Source organism: Zosterops lateralis (genome assembly GCF_965231275.1).
Source record: "Zosterops lateralis genome assembly, chromosome: 16".
NCBI lineage: Eukaryota > Metazoa > Chordata > Aves > Passeriformes > Zosteropidae > Zosterops > Zosterops lateralis.
In genome coordinates, this window is record NC_139776.1 from 8,218,281 (window position 1) to 8,245,447 (window position 27,167).

The 27,167-nt window shown below is 47.9% G+C and overlaps 1 protein-coding gene across 1 annotated transcript in view; it reads right to left on the reverse strand.

The window, feature by feature from the left end:
• Positions 1-6,512: 6,512 nt before the first annotated feature.
• CTNNBL1 (catenin beta like 1) overlaps positions 6,513-27,167 on the reverse strand; it is a 48,158-nt gene continuing 27,503 nt past the window's right edge. Inside the window, exons 12-16 of the mRNA XM_083872982.1 lie at positions 19,223-19,320; positions 18,110-18,190; positions 12,377-12,514; positions 11,712-11,784; positions 6,513-6,757 (exon numbers count right to left, since the gene is read on the reverse strand). Of these exons, the coding sequence (XP_083729108.1) occupies positions 6,669-6,757; positions 11,712-11,784; positions 12,377-12,514; positions 18,110-18,190; positions 19,223-19,320 (479 nt within the window). The 3' untranslated portion in view covers positions 6,513-6,668. The remainder of the gene's footprint in view (positions 6,758-11,711; positions 11,785-12,376; positions 12,515-18,109; positions 18,191-19,222; positions 19,321-27,167) is intronic.

A 27,167-nucleotide genomic window follows, 5' to 3' on the forward strand; every position in this document is an offset into this window, starting at 1 on the left:
TCAGATATCCCAGAGCCATGTGTGGAGGTAAAACCATGCACTGAAACAGGGGGATTCATGTACCCAAGGATGGGGTTCATCAACTCCCAAAATAGGGGGTTCTTGCACTGAAAGATAGAGTTCATGTACTGAAAGATGGGGTTCATGCACAGAGTCAAGTGCAACAGGAGAAGCAGCAAAGGCCAAGCACTCGTGGGCCCCACATTTTGGTGGTTGGCTCAGTCTCGTGGCTGCTGTCTGGCCCAGGGTCCATCCTCTGCCCTTGGCCAGCAAGGGAATAAAAACAAACCCACACTGAAGTGGCAGCTACAAACTGTGCTCCCCCAGACTTGGCACCCCACTTTGCAAAGCAGCCACCCACAGGTGTAGCCAGAGCAGGAGCTGGAGGTGTCACCCAGTGGTGACTGCACATTCCAGGCACGGGAAGGGATTCCTGGCTCCAGCCCAGCTCCTTCACCCCGACATGGGGGCAGCACATCTCCCACTGGAGGCTGAGGCCACGCAGCTGCACCTCAAGGGCTGAATCCTGCCTGTGCCATTGGAGATATTTAAATCATGCCAGGAGGAAGCAAAGAGCATAAATTCCTCCTGGAGCCAGGAACACCTCCAGAGGCAGAGCCTGAATTAAGTCCCATTTCCAGCAGATTTTCTGCCATCACAGTGCATGAAAAATGGGTACTGGGGCCGTGCAGGGCCCAGCAGGCAGGGAAGTGCCAGTGCCCACATCTCAAGTGTGCTGGGAAGGTTTGGTTCTCCTCCTCAATTTTAATCCCTCGGTGATGAGGCCTTGGGCAGCTGCTGCCTGTGGTGCAGCCCCAAAGAGCCCCGTGTGTGTCTGGCGGGATTCAGGGGGAGGTCACCCGCACACAGAGGCGGGAGCAGAGCCAGCGCCTCCCGGAGCCGAGCCGCACCCGCTGCGTAACGAGGTCCCTTATCTGCTCAGCTGTTATTGCTCTGAACAGCCGGCGCCTCCCGCACAGGGCTTCTCTTTCAGCAGAACGGGCCCAGGGACTCGCTCCCGAGGATGAAACACTCCTTATCTCTGTCAGTGCCAGGTTCCTCCCCACTGCTCAGTTCTGCTCGGGGGGGCACTCACTAGATGGAGGAAACCAGCGGGCACTTCCATGCAGTGAAACCACAAAGATCCCAGAGACACCACATCCACCATGGTCACAGCTCGTGCGCCCATGAGGTTTGCATGTGAATTCCTTGCGACACCTGTCCATCAGGGCAGGCAACCTGCAAAGCTGGAGGGTGCAGGGGAACTCAGAGGAGCTGGATGAGGTTGGAAGGGCATGGGGGTCAGCCAGATCAGCAGCACCTCATGGGGCATCAGCCTCAGGGGACCCCCAGACCCTGAAGGGCACAAAGAACATACCCAGAGACCCAGCTCTAACCTGGAGTTGCGCAAGGACACCCAGAATGAAAGCAAGAGCATTGGTCCTTCCTGCTGGCTCCCAGTGCTGCTCATGCTCATTCCAGTGCCAACACCCCATGTTCCTTTTTGCCAGCAAAAGCTGCCCAGCAACTCGAAGGAAAAAACCCTCAAACTGCAGAGCTGCTGAAGCACTAGGGTCTGTTTCATGCATTATTTTGAAATTCACCTCTTTAAGGGTTCATGCAGGGGCACCCCAAGGCTCAGCACTGAGCTCTCCCGAGGTCCAGGAGCCAACAACGCTCGAATTTGCGTCTGCCTGGGAGAGTGAATTGGGTTGTTCATCTCTCTGACGGGCAGAATAAACACCCTCCACATTGATACTGAGCTCATTTCTGATACTTGTTTAGAGACTTGACAATTCCTGTATAAAAGGATTTCCTTCCACAGCTGAAGTTTGACATTCCTGCATTATTAGATTATTTGCAAAGGTCTGCGTGCGCTGCAGGAAAACAATGCTCCCGCCAGGCAACATTAGAGCCTGCTCCTCCACAAATCATCCTGGGAGCAGCCAGCCACGGAGGCAGTGCCTGTCGGCATCCCCTGGTGCAGGGAGCAGCCAGGGAGGCAGCGAGTGGGAGCTCAGGTGAGCAAACACCCACCCACACCATGACAGCACCAAAAATAACACACTGAGCAGGAGAGCATTTTGGGGTAGAAGGAACCCTGCTCAAGACACCAGCACTACCACAGATGCCTTGTGTCACTACCAGCACAGCCCTTCCCAATGGCATGAGCTGGCTGGGAGAGCAGTGGGAGCATTTCTGGGCAGGGATATGCAGTGTCTTTGTTCTCCTGCCTGGCTTGGTATGGCCACAGCCCTGTGTCCCTGACCCTCCACCCTGGGGAGCCCTGGGAGTCTCAGCACAATGTGGGAAAGGTGGCAGGAACCCCCCATCCTCCTCCCCAGCATGTGGGGAGCTTTGGGACTCAAAAGCCTCTGCCCAGAGCAGCCTCTGCACAGGGAATCTCCAAAGCATGAAATTCAGAGGAAAATGACTTGAAAAGAATTATTTCTTCAGAGAACTCAAGCCTGTTTCCAGGCCATTAACTCCTTCCTATGCAGAACCCACCACCAGGTTCCCAATGGAGAGGAGCAACATCACAGGTGTCCCTCATTGTGGATCAGTTCTCTCTTTCCAAACCATTAAGCACCAAAAAAATTAAATGTTAAAAAGCAAACAAGCAAGCAAACAAACAAAAAACCACAAACCAAACAGCCTTTCCCCTTCCAAATATTTTCCTGCCCCAGGAGAAAATCTCTCCCTGAGAGCAAGGCCTTAAAAGAAAAAAAAATTTAAAATAAATCAATAGTGGAAGTGAGTTATTTTGCAGCTGATGGTTTGTTCCCAGTGCTGACAGCCTCTCGCTGTATTTAGCACAACCTCAGTCCCTCCACTGGGATATCAGGAGATGTTCCTCAGCCATGATTTACACTCATTTCTCCCCGTTTAGGGAGGCTCAGGCGGGAGTGGAGCTGAAGATGGATTTGGACACACAGTGAGGACAGTTGGTGCCTGTCTCCCGTGGCCAGGGGAAAATGCCATCAGCTCCTGCCACTCCCAGCAGGAGGAAACCAGTGCTCCCACCCTCCCTGATACTGCCAGCACCGGGGCTCCCACCCTGTCATCCACTGCATGGACAATGTCACCATCCCTCTCCCTCCCCCTTCCCACACCTGCTTCCCCAGGACTTGCCCCAGGATTTCCCCAGCCCCAGCCAAGCCCAGCCTGGCCTCAGCCCAACCAAACCCCACCAGGGCAAGCGCCTCCATGGAGCAGAGGAATCCCATGACCCCACAGACTGAGGACAGCATCTCCCCCATCCTTTGCTGCTTTCCTGCTTTTAAATCCCGCGCTGGTGCTCAGCAGCCTCATGCACCAGGTACTGAACCTAGATCAGTGCCCTGGCAAAGTCCAGATGTCCAGATGGGTGACAAGCTCATCCCTGCCTGCAGCAGCCATTGCCACAGCTTGTCTCAGCCTGGGGCAGCCTTATGCACCCCCTGGGGTCAGAACTCCGTCCACTGCATCCCAGGATCCTGCTGCAGAGGTGCTCTGCTGAAGAACACCCTCCCTGTTCCTTTCTCCTGCAGGGCAAGTTTCCTGCTTCCCATCACTGGAGTGCCTCATCCATCATGTTCCCTCTAATTACCTTCTCATTTACCTCTTTAGTCAAATCTGTTTACAGTCAGAGACAAGAAAGCATGGCCCAGGGAGGGGTACAAGAGAGAGGGGTCTCTGTCCCTGCATGTTCCACTGCCCTGTGCTGAGGCTGGCCTGGTACTCTGAGAGCAGAGCAGGCAGGGGAGTATGCTCAGCACGATGAGGGCTCACAGAGGAGCCAAGGCCACCAGGCTCCTGTCACCCAGTCCCTGCCATCACTCCCAGAAGCCCAGAGTCCCATAGGTGCTGCCTGTGGGTTGTGCCACTCCTGCACCCTCTCCCAAAACCCACATTTAGCTCTAAAGCCAACAGTGATGCTGCTGTTGCAGGGCCACAGAACCAGCAGGGTTAAACCAGGGCACAAATCCCCCTGTCTGCAGCCTTTGGATGCTTCCTCAAGGAAATTTGTTATTAGCTCCACCTTTTAATCCTCCCTCAATTACAATAACATCATTCTCCACAACTGCCAAGACTCGGGGTGCCCATCCTCACACCTCAAAGGCTTTTCTGTGCTGCTCAATATGACACCACAAATGAGCTGGCCAGGAGCAGCACATTAAGCTGAATAATTACCTTAATTAATAACATTGTGCCCAGGTGGGCCCCCAGCCTATCCCAAGGACTAAGAGAATCCAGTGTTTCTCAGCAGTGCGGTGTGGGGCCAGAGTGTAGGTGCATGGCAGGACCTGCTGTGATTACCAGGATCAAAATTGACTGGGCTCCTTTGGAGCAGTGGGGTTCCTTCCCCTGAAAGAGCTTGGAAATTAGAGGAGAATAATTTGTCATCCACCTTGTAAAAGCCTGATTTGCAGGAACCATCTCTGTGCAAATTCCTCAGCAACATCTGGAGCACCCTCATCCATCACAGGGACAGTGGCTGGGCTGGGTGGGATGGGCACACTGCCATTCCCTAATCCCACAAATTATTCTTTTAGCTGGAGAAGGCAAAAATACTCACGCCAAGGCATTCCTGCTCTCCAGGTGCAGCACTATGGCCCCAAGAACCGTGAGGGACAGAGCAGGGGTGGCACCATGTCCCCAGCCCTGCAGAGGCAACACCACCTCACAGGATGTTGCTGAGGCTCAGGCCCCAGCACAGGCTGTGCCCATTCCTTCTGATCCAGGACAGCACTGACTGCTGGCAGCTGGAGCTGTGCCAGGACCCTTTCCTGCTCCCCATGGAGTCCAGGGAACTCACACACCACCACGCTTTTGGTTCCTCCAGCCCCTGTCCCTTGCTGCGAGTGCTTCCAATGCGACTTCACTGGCACAACCCACTTTGTGACCGACATTTCCCTCCCAACAGATGCTGCAGGAGGTTTTTCCCATCTGAGAGGAGCCAACCTGGAGCAGGGATCATGCACTGCACACCCACAGCAGCTCACCAGCTGTGCATGGAAACGATCACATGTGTACACACACGTGCAGAAACAGCAGAACGAGGTTTAAAGTGTAGGCTCAGATTTATAAACTTACTTTGCCCTTAGGCAGTTTATTGAAGTTTTCTCAAGACCTTCCCTGCTCTTTTCTCCCCCAGACACATGGCCCCACTTCTCAGCTGAAGGTGTTCCACACTCACCAAGTCCCCTTTCTGCCCTGCCTGACTCTGTGTCTTACATCATTCCCTTTCTCCTAAGCTCCTCCAACACAACTGAGGTGTGAGGGGACAGCCAGTCACCTTCCAGGGGAAACCAGAGACCAGCTCTGACCACAATTCCACTGGTGTGGAAAGGGAATAATTCCAAGACTCAAGTAAAAACCTAAACACACCTAAAAAGAAAGCTAAAGGAAAAAACATCTTTAAGGAAGCCGGTTGAAAACATTCGAAAGAAATTAGGAATTTGACAAGTTCTGCACAAAAAAAAAAAAAAGTATTTTTGCAGCTTTTTGTGGCTGCTGAGGCCATGACTTCCATGCTGATCCCCTGAACACCAGCATTCAATAGCACCAGGCCAGCAGTGCCTGTGCAGCCAGGATTGAAGGAAGCCTTTAAGCTTCCCTGACAATGCATTTTTCTTGGAGATAAAAAATGAATGCTGCCAGCATGCAAATCTCTCTAAATTAGGCACGGCCCAACTTGCGGGAGCCACGATGGCTTGTGATGACAGTCATTAACTTCAGCAGCAGAAAAGAGGATGCAGGAAAATATCCTCTGCTACTTCTTATCCCAGTTGGGAGTCCCGGATCAGGCAAGCACTGGAGTCTGGCACAATGACACCCAAAACCACACCGTGGTGCAGAGATGAGAATGAGCTGTGGCCCCCTCCCCTGGGGCAGACAGGGCCATCCCTCTGCTCTCGGGGACTTGCTGCTGCTCCAAGAGCCAAGCTCCCTGTCCAGGAATCACAACACTGGTTTTCAACTGAACAAGCACAGCCAAGATCTAAAGCTGACTGCAAAAGGAAAGCGACTGAATTTGGGCATGTCACTGCTTACCTCCCCTCACTCTTAATTCTGGGTAAAACCCCAACAGGCCCGTTCCCTCTTTTCCCTCCTCAGGAGGGAACAGTGACCAGCCTGTGCCAGAACCTACTTTCAATTCCCACTCACCTTTGAGAAGATTTAACAGGAATGGCTGATGTGGCCAGTTTCTGGATCTCTTCTGCCACTAAAGACGGGATGAACTGGACACACACCACCACCTCAGCCTCCCTGGTCCCCATCAGAGCAAGAGCTGTAAATTTTCATTAATGGATCAGGCTGGAATAACCTGAAAACAGTCTCTCGAACCATCCAGGCTTCCTCTGTGCCCTCCCTGCAATGCATACATTTGTATTGTTTCACACTGATCCTTGGCAGCTTGATTTAGGGGGAAAAAGATAAAAAGATGGGAACCTCATGCTAGCTTTGTGCTGGATATGCAGCTGCAGCCCCACTCACAGAATACTGCTCAAATAACAAATCAGGAACTAAAAAAAAGCAAACTATCTTTAATATCTCCCAAATCCCATTTAGAAGCAGTTTCACAGAAACATCACTTTCATCGTGCAAGAGAGGCTGAAGGAGGGGCAGGAGGGAGAACTGGCACCACGTCCTTGTGGACAGACACAGAGGTGTCTCCCAGGTCCTCAGAAATTCTCCAGCAGATCCAGGATCCGCTTCTGCTCGCTCTCCCGAAACTCCTGGTTCTTCCCGTCCCCGATGTTCTCCGCGTACTCTGCAGGGAGAGAGCAGAGGGACACAGGCTTTGAGTGCAACAGGAACAAAGGAAGGGCAACAACTCCTGCAGACACCACAGCAGAATCTACACCCACAGTACTGCACACAACCAAATGAGAATTAATGCAGGGAGCATTGATGGTTTCCCTGCCCATCCCCAGGGTTAAAGCTTTGCATAACAAGCACCTGCTGACACTCATTAAAGCTCTTGTGGCAGGCAGGCAGAGAACTCCCTGCTCTGGCCCAAGCAGACACTGGCACCCAGCAGCACCCATTCCCTGGCATGGGAATCATGGCACTATGCCCAAGAAATGCAAACAGTACCATAAATCACTGCAAATCACTGGCTTCCTAGGTTCCTTTGGACACTGAGTGTCATCAGGGAAGGTCAGGAGGGCTCTGTGACAAGTGTTAATCATTCCCAGTCCTGGGTTTAACCTGCCTGGTGTCCAAGCATCCTGAATGAGGATTTTTGCCGAGGAGGCCCAATTCCTCCATCTATCAGCGCTTTTAATCACACAGAAGAAAAGCCACCAGTTCAGATTTAACTACAAACCAAACTCCTTGTCATCAGACAGAGGACACCCGCAGACACTGACCACAGTCTTGCCCATCCATGCACAAAGCCAAACACCACTGAACTAAACATTGCCTCTGTAGCTTTCCTTTCTGATATTCATTTGGAGCTGGCAGGTCTTATCCCCTACTAGCTCCCTCCTTCCTGCAACCAGAACCTGCATTTTCAAAGACGGTTTAAAAAGAAAAAATGAAAAGCAAGTTCTGAGCTGCAGAAGCAAGGAGCTGAACAAATCTGAGGAAATCAGGAGCAGGCTGATGGTTAAGACAGCGCTTCCCTGCCTCCGCCGCTTGCATTCTTTTCCTTCTTCCAAACAAATAGAACAGCTTGTGTTCAGCACTGAATGGTAAGTTGCTGTAGAAAGTTTGCTTTAATATTTATACGTTTAGCACAGCTACACGCTCTGAGCTCCATCAAAGCCTTTGTTACAGGAGCACTGAAAGCAGTGAGGACAGTGAGAAGTTAGCTGATGAGGGAGTCTTCCCTCCTGTGTGTACACTCTCTCTCTCTCTCTCTCTCTCTCTCTCCTTGTAAAAGCAGTAGAGTTCTTTGCCAAGACTCTGGGAAAAATATTTTTAATATTTATAAACCACTCCATTACCTGCAACATGAGCAGGTGGTAATGCTGAGGTTTGCTGCAGGTGAACCTGAGCTGCCCACTGTCCCAACAAGGGGACCAGCTCAGGCCACATTCCCTCGATGGAGGAGCTGCCCTCCACAGCTCTTAAAAGCAGCAGAAAGCTCCTACAAGGATGGATTCCTTGTAGCTCCCTGTGTATGGACTGATGGCTGTGCTGTGCGTGGTTTGGCCAAGGGCTGCTCTGAGGATCCAAACCTCAGGCAGGAGATGATCCCAGTGCACAGGGATGGGATCCCCTTCCCAGCTGAGGCTGGCACTAAGTTCAGGCTCCCCTGTCCCCTCAGGCAGTGCCAGAGCCTTCTGTCAGAGGCGTGCCCTGGGAGCTGGTGGAGGAGCCAGCTCTGTCCCCAGCAGCCCCTTCCACACACCATCAGGGTGAGTGCCTCTGGAACAGCCACAGTGGATGCAAGTTTATTGCAGCCCAAGGGCAACACTTCCCACCTGCAGTGGCCTCTCCAAGCCCAGGTGAGGGACAGCCAGAGTCTCCAAGTCGGGCACAGCCAGCAGCTCTGCCCCGAGCTGTAAGGATGGCCAGACTGCTTGGATTAGGGCACAGGCAGGGAGCTGCTGAGTGCCACTAATGACACTGCCCTTCCTTTGTACCAGGAGATCACTCAAACAAAAACAAGACACAAATTCTTCTTATCTTGTCCAAAAACTCAGCATTTCTCCCTCTAAACATCTAGGCTTTGTAAGACTAAAACGCCAGTGACTCCAAGGCAGAATGTTTACTGGGTTATGACAGCTGCTAATGCTCATTTGAAGCATTAGCAGCTTGAAGACACGAGATAAAACCCCCAGAACCAGGCTTAAAAAAGTAAATCTCTGACTGAGATTTTATGTATTTACTTTTTTATTTAGAATTCTGCCACTTCACTGAGACTGCTAAAAAAAAATCAAATGTAAGCTGCCTCTGCCAACAGTTAACCAGAGCTTACATACTGCTGAACTACACAAAGGGAAAGAGCCCAAGATTGGTTTCTGCTTCATTAGACAAAATACAATGGTTACAGAACAGTAAAAATCAATTGGGAAATACTGAGGCTTGTAATGGATATTGGAAGCTCTGGAGCCTGCACAGATGGAGGCACCATGAGCCAGACTGAACTCCATCCTCAGAGCACACTGACCCTTCCTTTGTGTTTACCTGTGCTAACAGGTTTGGGCTGGAATGTGCTGCAGACATTCCACATGCCCAGCTCTCAGTGTGCCTGCTCACCTGACACCAGGTGTGAAGGGAGGGGCCTCAGCTCTGTCAGAGCTCCTGAGGGAGCCAGGATCAAAGGCTGGTCCCTCTGGATCAGTGAGGAACAGGGAGATTTGCCATTCCAGAGCCAAGTATCACTTCAGAGAGGCCCGTGCCTCACTCCATTCCCAATGAACAGATGGAGACCAGGCAGCTCCCCAAGATACAGACACTGCTGCCATCCCAAATCCATCTTCCATCCCCAAAACATCTCCCTTGCCAAGGCACACACCACTCAGTTGTTTTCTTCCAAAGCATAAACTAACTGTCCTGTTGCAAGAAATGCTTGATCTTCCATAAAAAGGAAGTGTGGGAGGACTGGTCAGCCTGCAGAAATGCATTAATGAGCCTCCCGTTATTCCCTGCCCACTCCTCCCCCTTGAAAGCTCTACCATAAGAAAACAGTCTCGCTTCCTTGCTTGCATCGTAAGTAATTCTGAGCCACCCCAAGGGATCCATCAGCTGTCAGGTTGCCAGAGAAACATGGAGAATATGTAGGCCATAAAAATCAAACTAAAAACTGAGCACCTAATTAGTATGCAAAAATAGAAAATAAAAACTGAACAAGAGCAAAACACTGAGCAAAAAGTAAAAATAAACCAGTCCTCATCTGTCCTGAGAGCAAGTTGGGAAGTAGCCTGGAAACATTCCAGCCAAGGTTCAAGTTCCTGATCTCTCAGTCATTTGCAACAGGGTCTCGTGCAGTTGACTCCACTAAAGTTTTGGAAGCCCCTTGCTGGCCCCAGCACCCTCCAACAGCACACTGCAGGGTCCACACCCAAACCCCTGTTCCAACCCTTTTGCTTCCCTGAGAACCTGTGTCCAGTGCTGCTCCTGCCTCCTGGGTCCCACTGCAGGACTTCACAAGCACTCACTAAGAAATTTATCACTGAGGTTTTGACTACTGCCTCTAAAAGTCTCTAAAACTGGCAAGTCTAAGAGTTGGGGAGAGCTGCAGTCAGAGTCCAAACTCTGTACTCATCCCTGCATTATTTAACAAGTAAATGTGCCCCTTCAGGCAGGGAACGTGGGGCTGCTGAGCGCACCCAACCCAGCACGACCCTGAGCTTGCAACACCCGATACAACTGCGGAGAAAGTTTCACAATGCAAGTCACTGTCTGGGAAAGAAAGAATCAGATGAAATTTTAATGCAGCTGCCCTCCAATTCAGCTTGGTATGTAAGTCAACAACTCAGAGCCGTGACCGTGAGGTGTGCAAATCCAGCACGGTGTGCAGACAACTCCCTCAGGGACACACGGCCCAGGGCAAGTGTGGGAATCGGAATGCGGACGTGTGCTGTACTCCACACTGGAAAGGGGCAGTTTAGAGGCAGGAATTTTCAAGTATCATAATTAAAATCAGAAAAGATATCCTATGCAGCCCCCCTGCTCACCAGCAGGTATTAACTTGCACTTTGTGACCAAGGACAAGGGTCAAAGAGATTGCCTATAACCGCAGGTAATCTCATGCTGTCAGAAAATCACTCTTAATTATGTCATACCACCCAGCCTTCTGATTCCTTTTTTCCTGCATATGAAAAGGAAGAAGACTGACACGTTTTGCAGGAAATAAGCTGTGTGTACCTGCCATTGTTTAAGTGGGGGCAAGAAAAGCCCAGGAAAACGTTGCTCCCAAAGAAAGCAGAAACACTGGAACACAACCCACAGCCCAGTATCCCAGAAATGCTGCCAAACTTCCTTTCCTTCCAGAAGAAAAATAGACCCTTCACCTACTGAAAACAACACAGCCTCTTTGGAGCAGATACATTCCATAAGGAAGCACCTTCTCCTGGCATCTCTGGTTCCCTGCTGCTCTCACTAAGCCTCTCAGCTCCAAGGGGCCACGGGAAGAGGCTGAGTCCTGCCCTCCTCTCCCCCAGTTCCACTGGCTGCTGCTGCTGAAGGACAGCAGGCTGCAAAGGAGGGCCACAGCTCAAACAGGCATTGCTCTAATTCACCACGAGCATTAAAATAACAAGCAACACTTTAAAACTGGGATTGCAAATCACAACAGCTACATTTTAAAGCTATGGAGGATACTTTAATGCTATAATCCATATTAATCTGACACTAAGAACAAGACAAATACACCACGAGTACTAATATGGCGCAGATGGTAATGTGCAAGGCCATGTTAATGAAGGATGAGACTCCACTATTCTTCCCTCTAGCAGGCATGTACACTTCCCTTAAATATTTACTCTCACGTTAATGTCAGCAGTGAATTCCAGCCAGGCTGGGGTGATGGAAGTGTGGAGTGATGTGCTGTTCTCTGACAGCAGCTACAGCAAGTGTCCTAACTGAGAAGCAAAGCACACCACGAATCAGGGTGATTCCAGCCCTGCCAGCACCTCAGAACATTGCTGAGCTGCTGCCTGGGGATGCTCAGGAAGCCGAGGAGAATTACATGTGAAGGCTCATCCTGCAAAGCAATGACCAAGCTGTCCCTGGTAGCGATGAGACACGTGCACAAAGATATCTCTACTCACCCTTCAGGATGTGTCGAACAATTTTAATGGAGCTGCCTCTCATGTTCAGGATCTGGTGGACTCTCTGACGAATCTAATGGGGAGTAGGACAGAGAAGAAAGAGATCTTCAACACAAGGCCATGCACAGCCCCATTTTTTTTCCCCTTTGAGGGATAAGCAGAGATCTGAGCACCACAAAAACCAACTCAGTCTTGGCAGCCCTCTGCATCTGCTCAGGCACACCCAGGAAGGCACACAGCACAGAAATAAGCTACAGAATGCATACACAAACCCCAATGTATTCACAGAGGAAGCAGAGATGAGCATTTTGCACAGATCAAGAAAAGCTGTAGCTGTGCTTTTGTGAGACCTCCCAAGAACAGTTCACTTTCCTCTGCTCCCTCAGCAATGGCATCAACATGGCCTTTCCATTTCAAAAGTTGACCTTGCTCACGCAGATGATATGAATTTAGTGACAACAATCAGCTTCTGTCCCCACTAATGCCCTTCTATCTGCTGCAACTTGATGAAGCTATAAAGACACAAGTGCAATAAACAGGAGGTTTCCTCCCCAAAATGGAATTAGAGAAACAATTACTCAACAGAGCATTTGCAAGGATTTAGAGCCTTGTCTGCACCATGAATGGAAGTAGAGATGATCTCCAAACCTTGTATGCAGCTTTACCTGGGGAACATTGGCATTACAGATTTCTGCCATGATGTAACAGATGAGCTGCAGCACAAAGAGCCCGGCATCCAGACGACGGAGATAGAATTCATCTTCCATGTCATCGTCTATGATCTCCCCTCGACGCACCATGTCCTGTAAAGCCACACAAAGGAAAGGTCTGAGGATTCTCTTAGGATTCACTTCCCATTAGGAATGGTAAAATGTTGGTGGAATTTGTGGTTTTTTACAAACTGCTTTGTTCCCCCAAACATTATCAGCCATATATTTCTCGCTGAAGAAGTATTTTTAATAATTCATTTAAATTCACAAAACATTTCACTTGGTTTTGAAGAAGTTACGCCTTTGCTGGCCATGAAGTGTGTCCATCTGCAAGTTAAAATTTTAATTTAAACATACAAATCACATTTCTACATTGAGGGGTGAGAGTGTGTGACTATGGAACAGACCCATGTATCTGTGATTTACAAGTTCTTTGTCAGAGTGGAACAAAACCTGCTCTTTTACTGGCCATCTGAGGGTGCTGTTTGGCAGTGCAGAACATGACTCCAGCACACTCTAAGCCTTATCAGGCTTCTAGCTTCATTATTGACTCATAGATGAGAAAACACATCTGAAAATCCTGCACAAGGACAGCTTTTCTGTGCCTAGGCAGGCTCTTCCAGCTGTGTTTCTAAGGGGTGCTGCCAGGGCAGACCCGGGACAGGGGCTTTAGCCAAAGAGGACTGATTCCCATGGGAATGATGGCCCACCATCCAGCCTTCCTCTGTATTTATGAGTTTCACCAGAGAGACATGCCCAGAGGGAGGCCAGAGGAAGAACGAAAGAGGGCATTCCATTCCATTCCATTCCATTCCATTCCATTCCATTCCATTCCATTCCATTCCATTCCATTCCATTCCATCCCATCCCATCCCATCCCATCCCATCCCATCCCATCTTCTTCAAAACACCAGCGAGAGCCACCTGGCAGCGAGCTCCAAGCAACCTCCTCTGAGCTGGCCCCAGGAAGTGCCTGTGCTCCATCCTCATGGGGGCTGACAGGCCCAAACAACTGTGTCACCTTCTGCATTTTGGGGTTTGTCTTCTGTTTTCGTTCTCAAACAAAGGAAGCAGCTCATCAGCCCTGTGAGCTCGCTGCAGCTCTGTGATTTATTCCGCAGCCGTCTGGCAGGTGGGCGCACGCTGGCGGAGCAATATTTCCTCATTAGAGCCATCGCCTGCCAGCGCCCCGTACCTGCAACGCTCCACAGGACGCGCCTCCTCGGGCACACGTGCTCCAGGCATGCATGCATCCAAGGCCACCTGCACCAAAGATGACTGAGGCTGCCAAATTTGGCTACTCTGTCGAGTCAAGCCCTCGCACCTAATGGTGAGTTGAGGGTTTTAGGTGTAAGAAGGAAAATGAGCCCTGTGCAACTCTCCCTGAAGTGGGGCAATGGATAGAAATCTGATGGGAGTGAGTTAGAGTGATTCTTACTTCTTCTTGAAAGGGAGAGGAAAGCTTAGGTAGTGAAATACTTCTTTTCTCCTAGAAATCCAGTCCGACAGTAAAAGAGCAAGTTTAGAAGCCACTGCCTTCTTAATTGTGATGTGAAATCAACTGCTTTGGCTACATTCAGATGTGATGGTTTAACATCAGATCCTGAAGACTCCAACACATGCATGACTGTCTTTTAGTCCAGGTTCTCAAAATCATGGGCACAGGCATGACTGGGCAAAGCCTACTTGTGAGCTCTTGCCAGTAAATAGAAAAATCCAATTTTGTGCAGAGAGTGACTTCCCTCACCCTAAATCCATGCCAAATGGCTCAAATCTGGTCTTTAAAGCTAAACAATGATGAGTCTGGCTAGTGAGTGAGCTGAACACTGACTGAATTATCGAAAAAAAACCACTCAAGAAAGACAACACACTCACTCCCAAACCACCACACTCCACACAGGCTCACTGGCTGCTCTGCTCAACAGTGCTAAATTCCTGAGCAGAAAAACAGCCACAGGCCAGGACTCTGAATCTCCAGAGCAAGAAACAAAGGCCGGGTCTGCTCTGTATTCTGATCCGAGCACGGTGATCACAGGAGCTGGATCCAGGCAGCCGCGGTCTTGATTACACAGCGGTGGCGGCTCTAACAGCCCCTCTCGGCAGAGAAGATTATTTTGTGCCAGTAAATTAAGCAGATATGAATTAGAAGACAAGTACAGTTTTAAGGTGACTCTTCACAGTACTCTTTTTTAAATAAAAAAAACCCACAGCCACCCTTTCAGTGCTAATCTGCCCTCCAGTACTGTACCAAGCAGCCCCTTCCCCACTTGGTCTCTCTTTCAAAGCTGTCAGTCGCTAACCTCCAAATGAGCACTCAGGTGCCATTTCTAATCTGCCAGCAATATGTACTGAGATGCCCCTTGCTGATAGGAGAAGACAGCAATAAGATGGGCTTCTGTGAAGCTAAAATGAGCTTCCCTCACACTAATGAGGCAGGACTGACAGGCCTCAGGGTGTCAAGTAGAGACTCCAAGGCTAAAGATGCAATGGATGTGCCAGTGCTGTACCAAAGATCACATTGCTCCACACGGGCACTGGAGGAGATTTCTGCATCCTCCTCTCCCCTCATCTATCACTCACCTTCCAGCAAGCATTGCACAGCTGGGCAGAGCAAAAGGAATGGGTACTGATCAAGAACAGAGACCACCTCCAGGATCCTGGTTTTACATCCTCACTATGTGGAACAGCGAGGCCAATCCAGCTGGACAGAAATGAGCATGTTCCAAATAGCTGTGCACCAAAACAAGCACCACAACGTTTCTTTCACTCTAAGGATGGAGTCTTTCCCTTTACTATTTTCTCTCTGTATCACTGGTGAGAGCTGAGGGACGCAACACATGCCCAGAAGGGGCCTTCAGACCACAGGCTAAGAGCCACACTCACAGCCATCACATCCTGCCCTCAGCACAGCTCCAGGCAATTAGGTCTTTCTACACCAAACTGAAAGGATGGACTGACACAAATCCCCACCTGTTATCCCCACCTGTGGATACCACACTTATCCTAGGAGTTCCACCTCTTCCTTTCAAGGATGGAGTGGCTGAGCTGTAGCACAATTAGCATGTAATTTGTAAGTCATTATAGCACAAAATGTCTGGTGAGAATATTTTATTGAATAAACCTGATGAGCATAATTTTCTGTGGAACTATAAAAATATTAAACTATCTCTTGTCATTTCCTACCATCTTTAGAGATCATCAAGGCTATTGCTGCCACCCATAATTATACCTCATTTTAGAGAGAGGTAAAGGCCACAGGATGTTGCACCATCTCCTACAGAAATAATTTTAAAAATTGAGAGGGGAACAAGATATTTTCATTAACTAAAAACTCTGAGAAAAGTGCTAAGACAGGCATCAAGTGTTGGAGACAATGCTCTTATGGACTTTGCTCCTGGGTTTCCCATGGCAATTAGGATAATCACCAAGTTATCACCTCTGAACCTTTCTGAACAGACTCCACTGAAGCAAACAAGGGGGTAACACTGAGAAGGGGCTCAGTGACCTCATCCTGTATCACAGTCCAGATCACAGTGCAAATTATTATAGCTGTTCCTCCTCAAAACAGCTGGCTTCAGAAATTCCTCCCCTCCCTTCCACCCTCAACAATTCCCCTACCATCATTGCCATGGGCTGAAAAGCAGGACTATAAAGCAGATCACTAAAATAAGCCAAGCTAAAAGAAATAAAAAGGAGGAGAACTGCAAGAGCAGGAGCTTCTTATGGCAGCTGCACTACTAAAGATAAAGCACTCAGTCATTCCTTGTGTAAGCAGCTTTTCACTCCTTGTAATGCAAGACTTACACCAGGATACTCTGTCCATCAGACTCGGATCTCACTCTCGTCAGTGTAGGCTGAGCCTGCAAAACCTCACCAAGTATCATTTTTCCATGGGGCAGGGAGAAAGGTGAGGATCTGTATACCAGATTTTTGGGGTACTATGTCCTCTACTGCAAGGGGAAGGTCAAAAGCTCCCCAGCAACAGAACAGTTTCTAAAGTGTTCATACAATCCACCTCAGTGATTCATGTGCCACAACAAGGAACATTAAAGTGCCCCATAAATCCTGTCACAGCCAGACAGTGTCATGATGTGACAGACAAAATGATGGCTTTTGCCTATTTCTGCGTGGGGCAAACACTTGAGCCACTTCAGATCTCAGGAGATAATGTCCCACTGACCATCTGATGGTGATACAAAATAAAGCAAATGATAATTCTCTGAAAGTGTTCCAAGGTAGGAATGAACTTCAGTATCATATTTTATACATGTTGTGGCCAATATATTGCACCCATGAGATGCTTCTGCCAAATCCTCTTATTAGTTCTAATAGAAGGTAAAGAATTGAGGTCCATTTATTTTGGATACAGGAAGAGAATCTGACGTTCCTTAGTGTTACTTCTCTTGTGCATTTAGTAGACATGAATGGGTTAATATTATTAATTGAAAAGCTTCCACAAAAGCTTCTTCACACTCAAATTCCCTGCACTCCTGCTTTGTGCTGGCTGTTTACTACAGATGTTAACGTTTTCAGGCTGCTCCAGGGTGTTCCTGGATAAAGGGCACATACCCTCACCCTGCATGTGGTATTTTAGGACTCTGCACAGGCAGCTTCAACACACTGCAAGGCTTCAACCGAAAAATCCATTCTGGTTTTTGAGTTCTAAAACCCCCACACCCACACCAAACAGTAAAGAATGAATAATTTCTTGCCCTGTTCTGAGGAGGAAGAACAGAGCAGGGAAGGAAAGCAGGAAAGGGTAAATGCTGTTTTCCTCCAGGCCACCGCTCAGCGGTGACGCTGCCACTGTCCATATGGAGCCTGTGTGCTGGCAGCAAAAGCAGCTCCATTCATCACTCACTCCCGTGCCTCTTTGAGCAGCAGCAGTGCTCCTATGCCCTCAGAATGTTTGGCAGTGCCTGGAGAAGCAGCCTTGGCAGCGGGCAGGCAGCTGTTTGTCGGGGCCTGGTGGGGGGCTGCTGCCCGTGGCACGCGGAGCGCAGTGTGCGGGACGGCAGCTGCAGCCGTTGCTCTCCATCAGTGCTAATCAATCTCACACCCTCCCCAGCACTGATACAGATAATCTTGTGGGAAGCTGGCCAAGCTCACTAACAGCTCTGCAAGCTGCTTCCTGACTCCAGCCACTCGCTCCCTTTCAAAAGGTCTGTTCCAGCTTCAGTTCCAAGAAAGTGCTGTGCAGTACCAAGGCTCACGTCACTCAAACATTCACTGCTGGTGTGCAGAGAGCACACAGACCTCGGCTGCACCTCAGCCAACTCATCAACACAGACACTTTCTCACTGCTGATCACAACTCTGCAGACCAGGGTAGGAGGCCTCGCACATTATCATGTAATTGTCTCTCTGCATTTCACCTGCTCTCCATCTGCCAAACCAAGCAGGACTGCAGCCAGGTAAAAGTGAAGGCAAATTGAAGCACAGACTTAAGTACTTCTAGTAAAATTCACTCTAAGAGACAGCCAGAAGCACTTGTAGAGAAATTCTTGGCCCACTTTATCTGAGATTACCTGAAATTTGGAAAGTGAGGCAATAGGAATTAAGAGGCAACAGCACAGGTATGAGGGCACACCTGAGAATAGTGACTGGCTGAGCCAGAAGTCCTGTGCAGATGACATGGCTGTGCAGAGGTGTTACAGACATGAAATGGCAAAACTTAAACAATACATACATGTTTCTCCCCATCAATCTTCTTATCAGCTGCCTGCATTGCATCCAGGTACTTAAAATACAGTTCCATCAGCCTATCAACCTGCAAGGGCAGAAGAGAGAGACGTAAGCATGAAAAAACAACAATGCAATCATCTTTAATCCTTCATGCAGTTATATTTTCCTCTCAGCTTCAGCCTTGACAGAGCAACAGGCAGCTCTGTCCCTTCTGGGAAGGAATGTGTTACAGAAGGAGGGTACAAGTGCTGGTCGGATGAGCACGCTGGGGCTGCAGGCGTTTGGATGTCATCCTACACGGGAATATGGTCCCATCAGCGCCAGATAAACGGCAGCAAACAGACACGTGTCCCCAGCTCACTCTCTGTGCTGTGGTACTTCAGGCTCCTGGTTTCCCCAGTGGGCTCGTCTATCTGTGCTGGATGTTCCAGCTCTCCCACTCTCCTCTGAACTGTGTTAGAGCAGCTGAAATCCTATCCAGTAATTATCTACAATTGGTAGAACAGGTTATGAAAAATACCTTTAAAACACACTAATGAGGAATACTAAGGAACCAGTATTTTCCCAGTGGCAGAATTTACAAATCCCTTGGGATCCCTGGTTTGCAAAAGATATTTCTTTTCTGCAAAGCTTTGATCTATCCACAACCATGTAAATATTTTGGGAAGAATTTCCCAGAGCAAACACCACTAAAATGAAACATTCTAGGAGAAGAGTGTACCACAGCAGCTCCTGAACTCTCTGCAAAAGAACTTTACCAGACACACTGGCACCTTTCCATGCTGTCTTGATCTCAGAGCCAGCACGATGTAATACCACAGATTGTCTTCTATGGCCAGGTTTGTGCAGAGACACAACCCAGGACAGAATTGCTACTACCATATGCAAGAGCACCAGAAAACAAGAGGACAGGGCATGTGGAGGCCATGCACTAAATGTCCAATTTTGCAGTTTGTAGATACAATGTGAATGAGAGAACAAAGGTCTGTGACAGTAGAAGTCTCTACAGGCAGGAATGAGGACAGCTTTTCGTAACTCAGCGAGTGCACCAGGCACCTTGGGCAAGAACCCTCTCAGCCTGGCAGCCCAGAGACTGAGACACACATTCAGCACTCACCTTCTCACTGTCATTCTCTGTGAATTTATTCAGCAAGCGTGTCCTCTGCTGCCCTCTCAGGTTTCGCAGAAGGGAGGCCAGGATGGAACAGACATGTTCTAGAAATACAAAAAGAAAATTGCATGCTGAGATCGGGAAGAGGAGCTTATTTCCCTCTGTAACATGCCATTAAATTTACTATTAACACTCCAGCGTGTAGCTGTTGATAAGCAGAACCCTGGTTCCTTCCCATCATGGTGAGAGGAGACAGAGCAGCAGTGAGAGCCACAAGCTATGTTAGCAGGGAGCACAGACAGCTCCTCATTCCAGCCCAGCCAGTAAAGTCTCCTCCTCCTCTGCCTCAGGGACCTAAAGCACCTTACATAGAGCACAAGTTCTACTCTTTTTTTCTCCTCTTTTGGGCCTAAAGGAGCCCTGACCAAAGGCAGCACTCACCCAAATGACCCTCAGGTCACCAAAGCATGGATAGCTACTGAAACAGAAAGCTGGAGAAAGGGAGTAAGTGTGCTCCTGCAGAGACTGAAGTGGTATGAGCTAGTGGAAAAATTCTCAAACCAACCACTTTCATTTACAGAAAATCCCATCAATGAATATAAATGGGCCACAACAAACCAGAAACAACCAAATAAACATGTTTACAGTCTTTTCAATTGCACTTGGGGGTCATATTTTTCAGCACAAACCAAGGAGACAAGTAAAAAGTCAATGCCACAAGCACACAGAAGACACCTGTGTCAATGTCCCACCACTCTGAGAGGTGACTGAGCCACCTGCCTCGAGCCCAAGCACAGCAATGCAAAGCAAAGGAGAAGGGCATGGATCTCTTTCCCTTTCCAAACCAGTCAGTACTACTTCCCACCTGCATGACTGCATTAAGCACAGACCCGGTGGTTTAGCCACCCTAGCTTCTCCATGATGTCCTCACTGTAATCTTGCTGATTAAGACAGATGAAAATTAATGGCCATAAACACTTATTCACCCATGGTGGTGGGGAGCAATGAGGCCTCAAGATTTGGTATTTTCAGAGGGGGAAACACAACATGCAGAGGAGAGGGATCACCATGTCACTCCTGTCACACCATGCACTTCTTCAGCGCTGCCCAGCCCAGAGCCATGAGCAGCCCTGATTGATCAGTCCAGCACAAAGAATGAGCGACACCATTGTGTTTGCTGGGAGCTCCTGCTCCCAACTGCCTTCGCCCTGGAAGGAGAAGGCACACAGGCTGCCTGGCTGGGGTGCCTGTGCTCCCTGCTGCATGGATTATCTGCATCCTGCACAAGGGCAGCACGAGGAGAGGCTGCACAGGCACACACACACCCCCCCCCCGCCCCATTTCATTAGCTGCTTATAAATGGAGCTTCCTTTTGGAAACAGATTTCTGCCTGAGGTGGTGTCAATTTTTCATGTTCCAAGGAGATTGGGAGCGCTGCCGGCAGGAGGAGCAGGCAGATAACAGGTTTATCGGGTGGCCGCACCGTGTGGCTGCTCCGTCATTCCGACAGGCTAACGGGGGTGAAGGATGGCTCTGGGGGTGTCACTGCACGCTCTCCCTGCACAGAAACTGTTACTCCACAAAAAGCAACACCAAATTAAGTGTTGACATTAAAAGGTAAAAACCTTCAAGTTCTTGCAAGATCCCATTTTCTTAAGGGGAAAGAAATTCAACAAAATCAAGATTTTTTTTTTCCCCCCCATATATGCCAACATATGCTCTGCTGGTTTAGGAAGAAGTCAGCATTCTGTATGTCCCACTATTTTTTTTTTCCCCAACCTTCTTTTTTTGGAAGTGTTGATGCAGCATTTTAGTAGCAGTATTCTCACCAATGATCTATCTTCATTGCTTTTTTCCAATATTCCTTTACTAGGAAATGTATTTTAGCCATCATTTTTGCTTTGGTGGTCTTATGCAGATATTTATCCATTTTATCAATAAAATCTTTAAAACTACTGACAAGTCTAAAGGAGCTGACACAGAGGTTTTGAGAACAAGGTTATTCTTTCAACATATCACTGCAGAAAATCCAGGAAATATTTAGTTGCCTGGTGAAAATGTTCAAAGAAATATTTTACAGAAGTATTTCTGAACTATCTAAACTGGTTTCTTATCAGCTTCCTGAAAAATAACTCACTAGTGTGCTTGATGCTGCACCCCAAAATCAAGGTTATGCCTGATAATGCAAGTCCTGACCCAATAAATACCAACATCCATGGGCAAGGACATTGGGCACAAAGAAGTCAAAGCTTGATGGGAAGAGAGGCTGAGTCCACGACTCAGTGGATTAAAGTGTTTGTGCAGCCATGAGAAGGGAGAAACACTAACCTTGGGGTGCAGGTTCCCAGAGATGGGGTCTCACCGTTTTACCATGGACTGGCCCAATCTCCATCTCCCATGTGCAACATTTCAAAAGCTGTAATCACAATATTTGCTCAGGGTTGGATCTCCTTCGGGAAATGGTGAGTAGCTAATGCTGTTCTGAGTCCCCAGAATGCAGAACCTGCAGCTGCTTGGCTTTGATCTCAGTGCAGATAGAGGCCATGAGCTGTGCATTGCCCCAGGGTGAACCCACAGGCAGCCTCCCTGCTACAGAATATTCTGGGAGCTTCTCCATAGGAATGTAACACTCAGCCAAAGTCCACATCACCTGCACAAAATGCATCACTTCCAGGGAGGGCACGGACAAGGCCAGAGGCAGAGGTTGCAGATGAGCCCTATTTCAAAGAATTTTAAGTGTGATTCCTTTGAGAAGCAAACACCAAACCAAGCTGTGCTGAAGCACCACAAAGGTGCCTTCACAGAAATAATAGGTACCAGCTGGCAACTACTATGCATCAAGAACAACTTTTTTCAATCCCAAAATCCCCTAAACTCATGGATGTGGGAAGATGGGAGGCTTCTCTCTCATCAGCCAGTAGCACTGCTGCTGCCCCATGGCCTGCTCACCTGCAAGCCCTGCCACTCCCCAGGATCCCAATCCTGCAGGGCACCATCCCAGACACATCCCTGGCTCTAGAAGGTCATATTCCATGTGCTTCCTGCAGCAGCACAGGGGTCCTGCTTAGCCCAGTATCACCTCAAGCTCTCAGGAGCCTTTGCCTCTCCAGACAGGCACAGAGACTTCAGCATGCAAGCAGTGTTTAAAACACCCTAATTAGATCGATCTTGACTTCAGCTCTACGTGTTGGAATACAGATTAATCTATTCCATGGCTGGCACTGGCAGCTGCAACAGCAGGAGGTCCTGTCAAATCAAGCTGTAACATTACACTCCTCTGCCTTTATTATCCCCACCCCCTGCCTTTTTTTTTTTTTTTTTTTTTTCTTTTACATCTCATTATAATGGACATCTGCCTGGCAGGGGAGGAAGCTCAACAGTGAGGAAGAGGAGGCAAGCATCCTGCAGGAAGGGGAGATACCAGCTACAGCAGCCCATTGGAGACCAAGCAGGATGATCTGGTGAAACCAGCAAACACATTTAAGAGCCTTCTGTCTTGTAAAGAATCTTTAAGATAAATTGTACTTTCTAATTAGAATCAGGAAAATACTAGAAAAAAGAAAGCAAGCTCTTTGAGATACTTCTACCACTCCTAGGTACACAACTCTGTGGCTTTAGGGCTGCTGGGAAACCTGGATGAAGCCTTTGCCCACCCCAGTATTACAGGTGGCACTGGGACATGCTATTCCAGTGGTGTAGCATCTGATAACCCGACTTGTTTTCACATGCATTAATAATCTACATTTCAGAGGAGTAACCCACTCTCGATTATCTCCGCATTTGCCAAGAAAAATCTTATCTTAAAATACTGAGAACAGGCAAGAAATACCAATTTTATGGATGGGTGAAGGGGGGCCTGGGAGGGTTGGAAAAGCTCCACATGTAACAGCCCTGGTGAGCTGAATCCAGCCATCAAGCTGAATGTAAAACAAAATTCTTCCTATTGACTGAGAAAGTTTATTTTTCTGATGTTCTTGCAACAGAGCACGCTCACCTTAATTGAGATAAATTTAACTCTGTTCTCAGCATCATGGCTCACTCAAATCACAGGTTCCTGTCAGAGGGTGATGGTGAAATACCAAATTAGGATAATAAAGTTCTGCTTAAACAGACTGATGCCTTCCCTGGGCGCTCAGTCCTCAAGACCACCAGAAGGAAAACACTTTCTGCTGGCTGGCAAAGGATGCTCAGTTAATACCAGTAACTCCTTATCAGGCCATGTTTCTGCTACTGCCTTTTCACTTCCCTATGCCCAGGTTCTGCAGCAGACATTCATTCCAAGGGCTCTGCTGCCTTTAGTGCATGTCACAAAGGAGTAAGAGTATATTTACTAAGAAATGGGTTTTGTTGTTGTTTTTAAAGGGAGGGTGTAGCTGAGGATCTCGAAAAGAGGCTTTGTTATTGATAGAGGGCAAACAAGCAAAACACCCCAGCAATAGGAATTCTCCTTTGGAAACTGGCTGAACTAATTCTCAGGTTATCAAATTAAGCATTCCTAAGTAAAACTGACATCTAAGACAAGAGAAAGCTTTTAAATGAAGATGAATTGGACAAACATCCTTTTATAGTTCATTACACTCTCCAAGTGAGCAAAACTCGGCTGCAAATAACCATCCTGAGAAAGAGCAGGAGGATATACAGCCTGTCGAGCCAGCTATGATTGCTTCACTACAGACTCTCTAATTCAGGAGGAATTTGTGTTTTCTCCATTTTTAGCTCACTGAGACTGTTCAAGAATTTCAAGCCAGCATCCAATGCTGTGACTCTGCTGTGCTGAGAGCTGCTGCACCCTCATGGACAGAGGGACACCCTGACCCTCAGCTCTGATACAGGAAGGTTTTGGGAATGCAGATGCTTATAGAGCAACCCCCACATTTCTAAAGTCACAACACAGACGTGTTATTTAAAATCCTACCCTCTATTTATGCCAAGACCACCCAGAGGCAGATTTCTGTCCATTCCCTGCAATCACAGACACTAAAGGGACACTGTTGTTCAACCAGCTCACAACACACAACCATGACATGGCATCTCCTACCCAGCCAGGCTGGTTCTCTTTGTGGCTGTCCAACCCAGCTGGGCACACACATGGGTATTGCAACCCCACAGACATAAGAAATCTCTAAGCCATTTCTGTCTTCAGCTGCAAAATATTTCTGGTTTGAGTTGCTTCACTGCCTCAGAAAAAGGGAAATTGCTTCCAATGAGTTTTTTCTCCCAAATCTAATATCCTAATATAATGATCTGTACAAACACAGGCAAAATTCAAGTGTAGATAATGCGCACTCAGTTAGACACCACAGGCCCAATCTTCAGGCTCAGATCATCCATAAAGATGGTTAAGAAATTTTCCCTTTCTTTTTTCCTAATTACATAGTGTACATAAAGCATAAATACGTGCAGTTTGGATTTAAATTGTTCACAGGCTCCCTAGAGTAAAATAATTTTTAAACACTGACAGTGTTTAAAATGTAGCTAACCAGCACTGACACCTTTATGCTAGCATTTAGAAAGGAAGAAATACATTACAGAGAAGTTACTTTTATCAAATTTAATTTGGATTATAAATTTCTGCAATAAATAAAAGCTCAGCAAGTCACATTGAGATTTTTTTTTACCGGGGTATTTATTATTTTGTCACATTCAGAACACTGCCTTAGAGACAATAAAACAAACATGGTTTTATAGACTATCTCTTATGTAAATAGCAACACTGCTATAAAATAAAGACAAGAAGATATTTTCCTACAACCATCAGATACATACAGAATATTTGGTGCTCTAAAGATTGAGCACTGGATGTCCTGTGAGAGGTGAAGTACCTGGAGCCACAGTGGGCTGGTGGCACTTCAGCCACTGCACATGAAGGGACAGAGGGACAGGCAGGACAAACACTTTGGCAGAGCTGTTTGGATCCTCACCCAGTGCTGGAGCATTTTAACAAGGCTGGCCTTTAGACAGCTGTAATCAGGCCCTAGGTTTCAGAGCCCACTGAAGATTTTGTGTTTTACAGCACAGCCTGGGGTGCCCAGCCAGACACCATCCCAGCAGCAATGCAGGGAGGGTGAGCACAGCCCAGCTCCTCAGATCTGCTTTAAATAAATACTGATGCCACTGTTGCAAAACCATTCCAAAGAATCTTTTAAAGGAATCACTTCCTCCATTAGGCATACACATGAAAGCTCTCCTAATACAATATTGTTCTAATTAGTTTTTTTAAAACAGATTGAACACAGGATCAAGTTTTTATGAGAAAAGACTGAACATGAGAGTTCATTTTGATCAATAAACAAACAGATAAGCAAAAAGCAGCATGTTCCTAGGACCAGAACAGCACAGAGGGAACCAGTTCCATCATGCCACACCTGCAGCATTTCCCTCAAAGTCAGAGACACCCAGGAGCCTGTGCCATGTTCCCCCCCGGAGCAGCTACTCCATGGTTGGGGTACTCAGCAGAGTAAAAGCACACACTGTGCTGCTTACACCATGTCAGGACAACGTGTGACAGGCTCCAGGGAACCCTGCTGAACATCTCTATTACCTCCTGTCGTTAGAAATTCAGTAACTCACCTGCCCAGTGATGCAAAACAAAGAAAATTGGACTTACTACCACAGCCTTTTAGGGAGAGTTTATTTTAATAGAACTGATTTCTGGACTCATCTTAATGTTCTCCATTTCTTCAGCATGACAATGAGACGGCGGTGTGATACAAAGCCTGTTTGCATGGATCACTTCATTTTCCTGAGGCCAGATTGGCTTTTCATGCTATCACAGAAATAGCCAGGATCTGACCCTGTCAGGGCTTTCCAGACTAATCCTCACAGCAGCCAGGACTGCACACAGGTATTAACTGCAGTGTCCAGAAGCAGCAGATGAGACAAAGATTAGCTCACTTTCCAAAACTGAAAAATTAAGTCAACGGCATGAGCTACAGACTCAGATCTCTACCCAGAACCTCCTATTCCAACTGAAGCTTTCTTTCAGTAAGAAGAATTAAACAAACCTCACTTTCACACTGCAAATGAAAATTTCAAAACATCCCCTAAATCCACTGGGGTATAACTGCATATTTTATTACATAAACCTGCAATTTTATTACATAACCTTCAGAAACCAAACCTATCTCTGCAAGTCCATTGAATAAACCCCAGACCCACAACAGCATTTCCCTCTCACCATCATCTACCCAAGACAAGCAACACAAGGCAGGTGAAGTGACCAGAACTGTCAGCAGGTGTGTGAATTGCTCTGGGGTTGGCTGACAGGTGAGTCTCTGCTCTCTCCCTGTGCCAGGAAAGCAGCCACTGCCACATACATGCCCAACCTGTGCCACTGCCCATTCCTTGTCCTCAGGAGGGAGGACAAGCAGCTGCCCTCAGCTCAGCATCTCTGGCAGAGAAAGGAGCTGCTCATCCCAGTCAATGCCTTAGCCAGGACCCAGAGAGCTGTGCAAGGACAGCACCTCCCTCCTGGCCTTGGGAGAACACTTGAGTCCCACCCAAGCTGCCAGGACAGCCCCAAAGCAGGGGATTTGGGTATAGAGCTTCCATGTTTTTGCTATTTCCTTCCACTTTCCCTTGGCTTGCTGCAGGAGTTCAGGATGGATCCCAGGCATATGTGAGACCCACTCACACCTCTTCAGCTTTTCACAATATTCACGCTCTGTAGAACTGAGCTGAGCAATGAAATGGCACAAAACCTTAAAGCAACACTAGCAGTATTTAAAGTTTCTTCCAAGATATAGTCCATGACCAACAAAATGAGAAAGGCACTGTTACCAGGAGCAGGAGGGACTGACCACTCAGCTCAGTGTAAGGTTCCACAGTAATCATAGTTTTATTCCACAGCAGATCTCTGCTAAAGCAGTTTTCCAGGGTAGAGAGTTAAAAAATATAAAAAGGAAAAAAAAGCAACTTCAAAAGCAATGCAGTTTATTTCTGCAATAGCTGA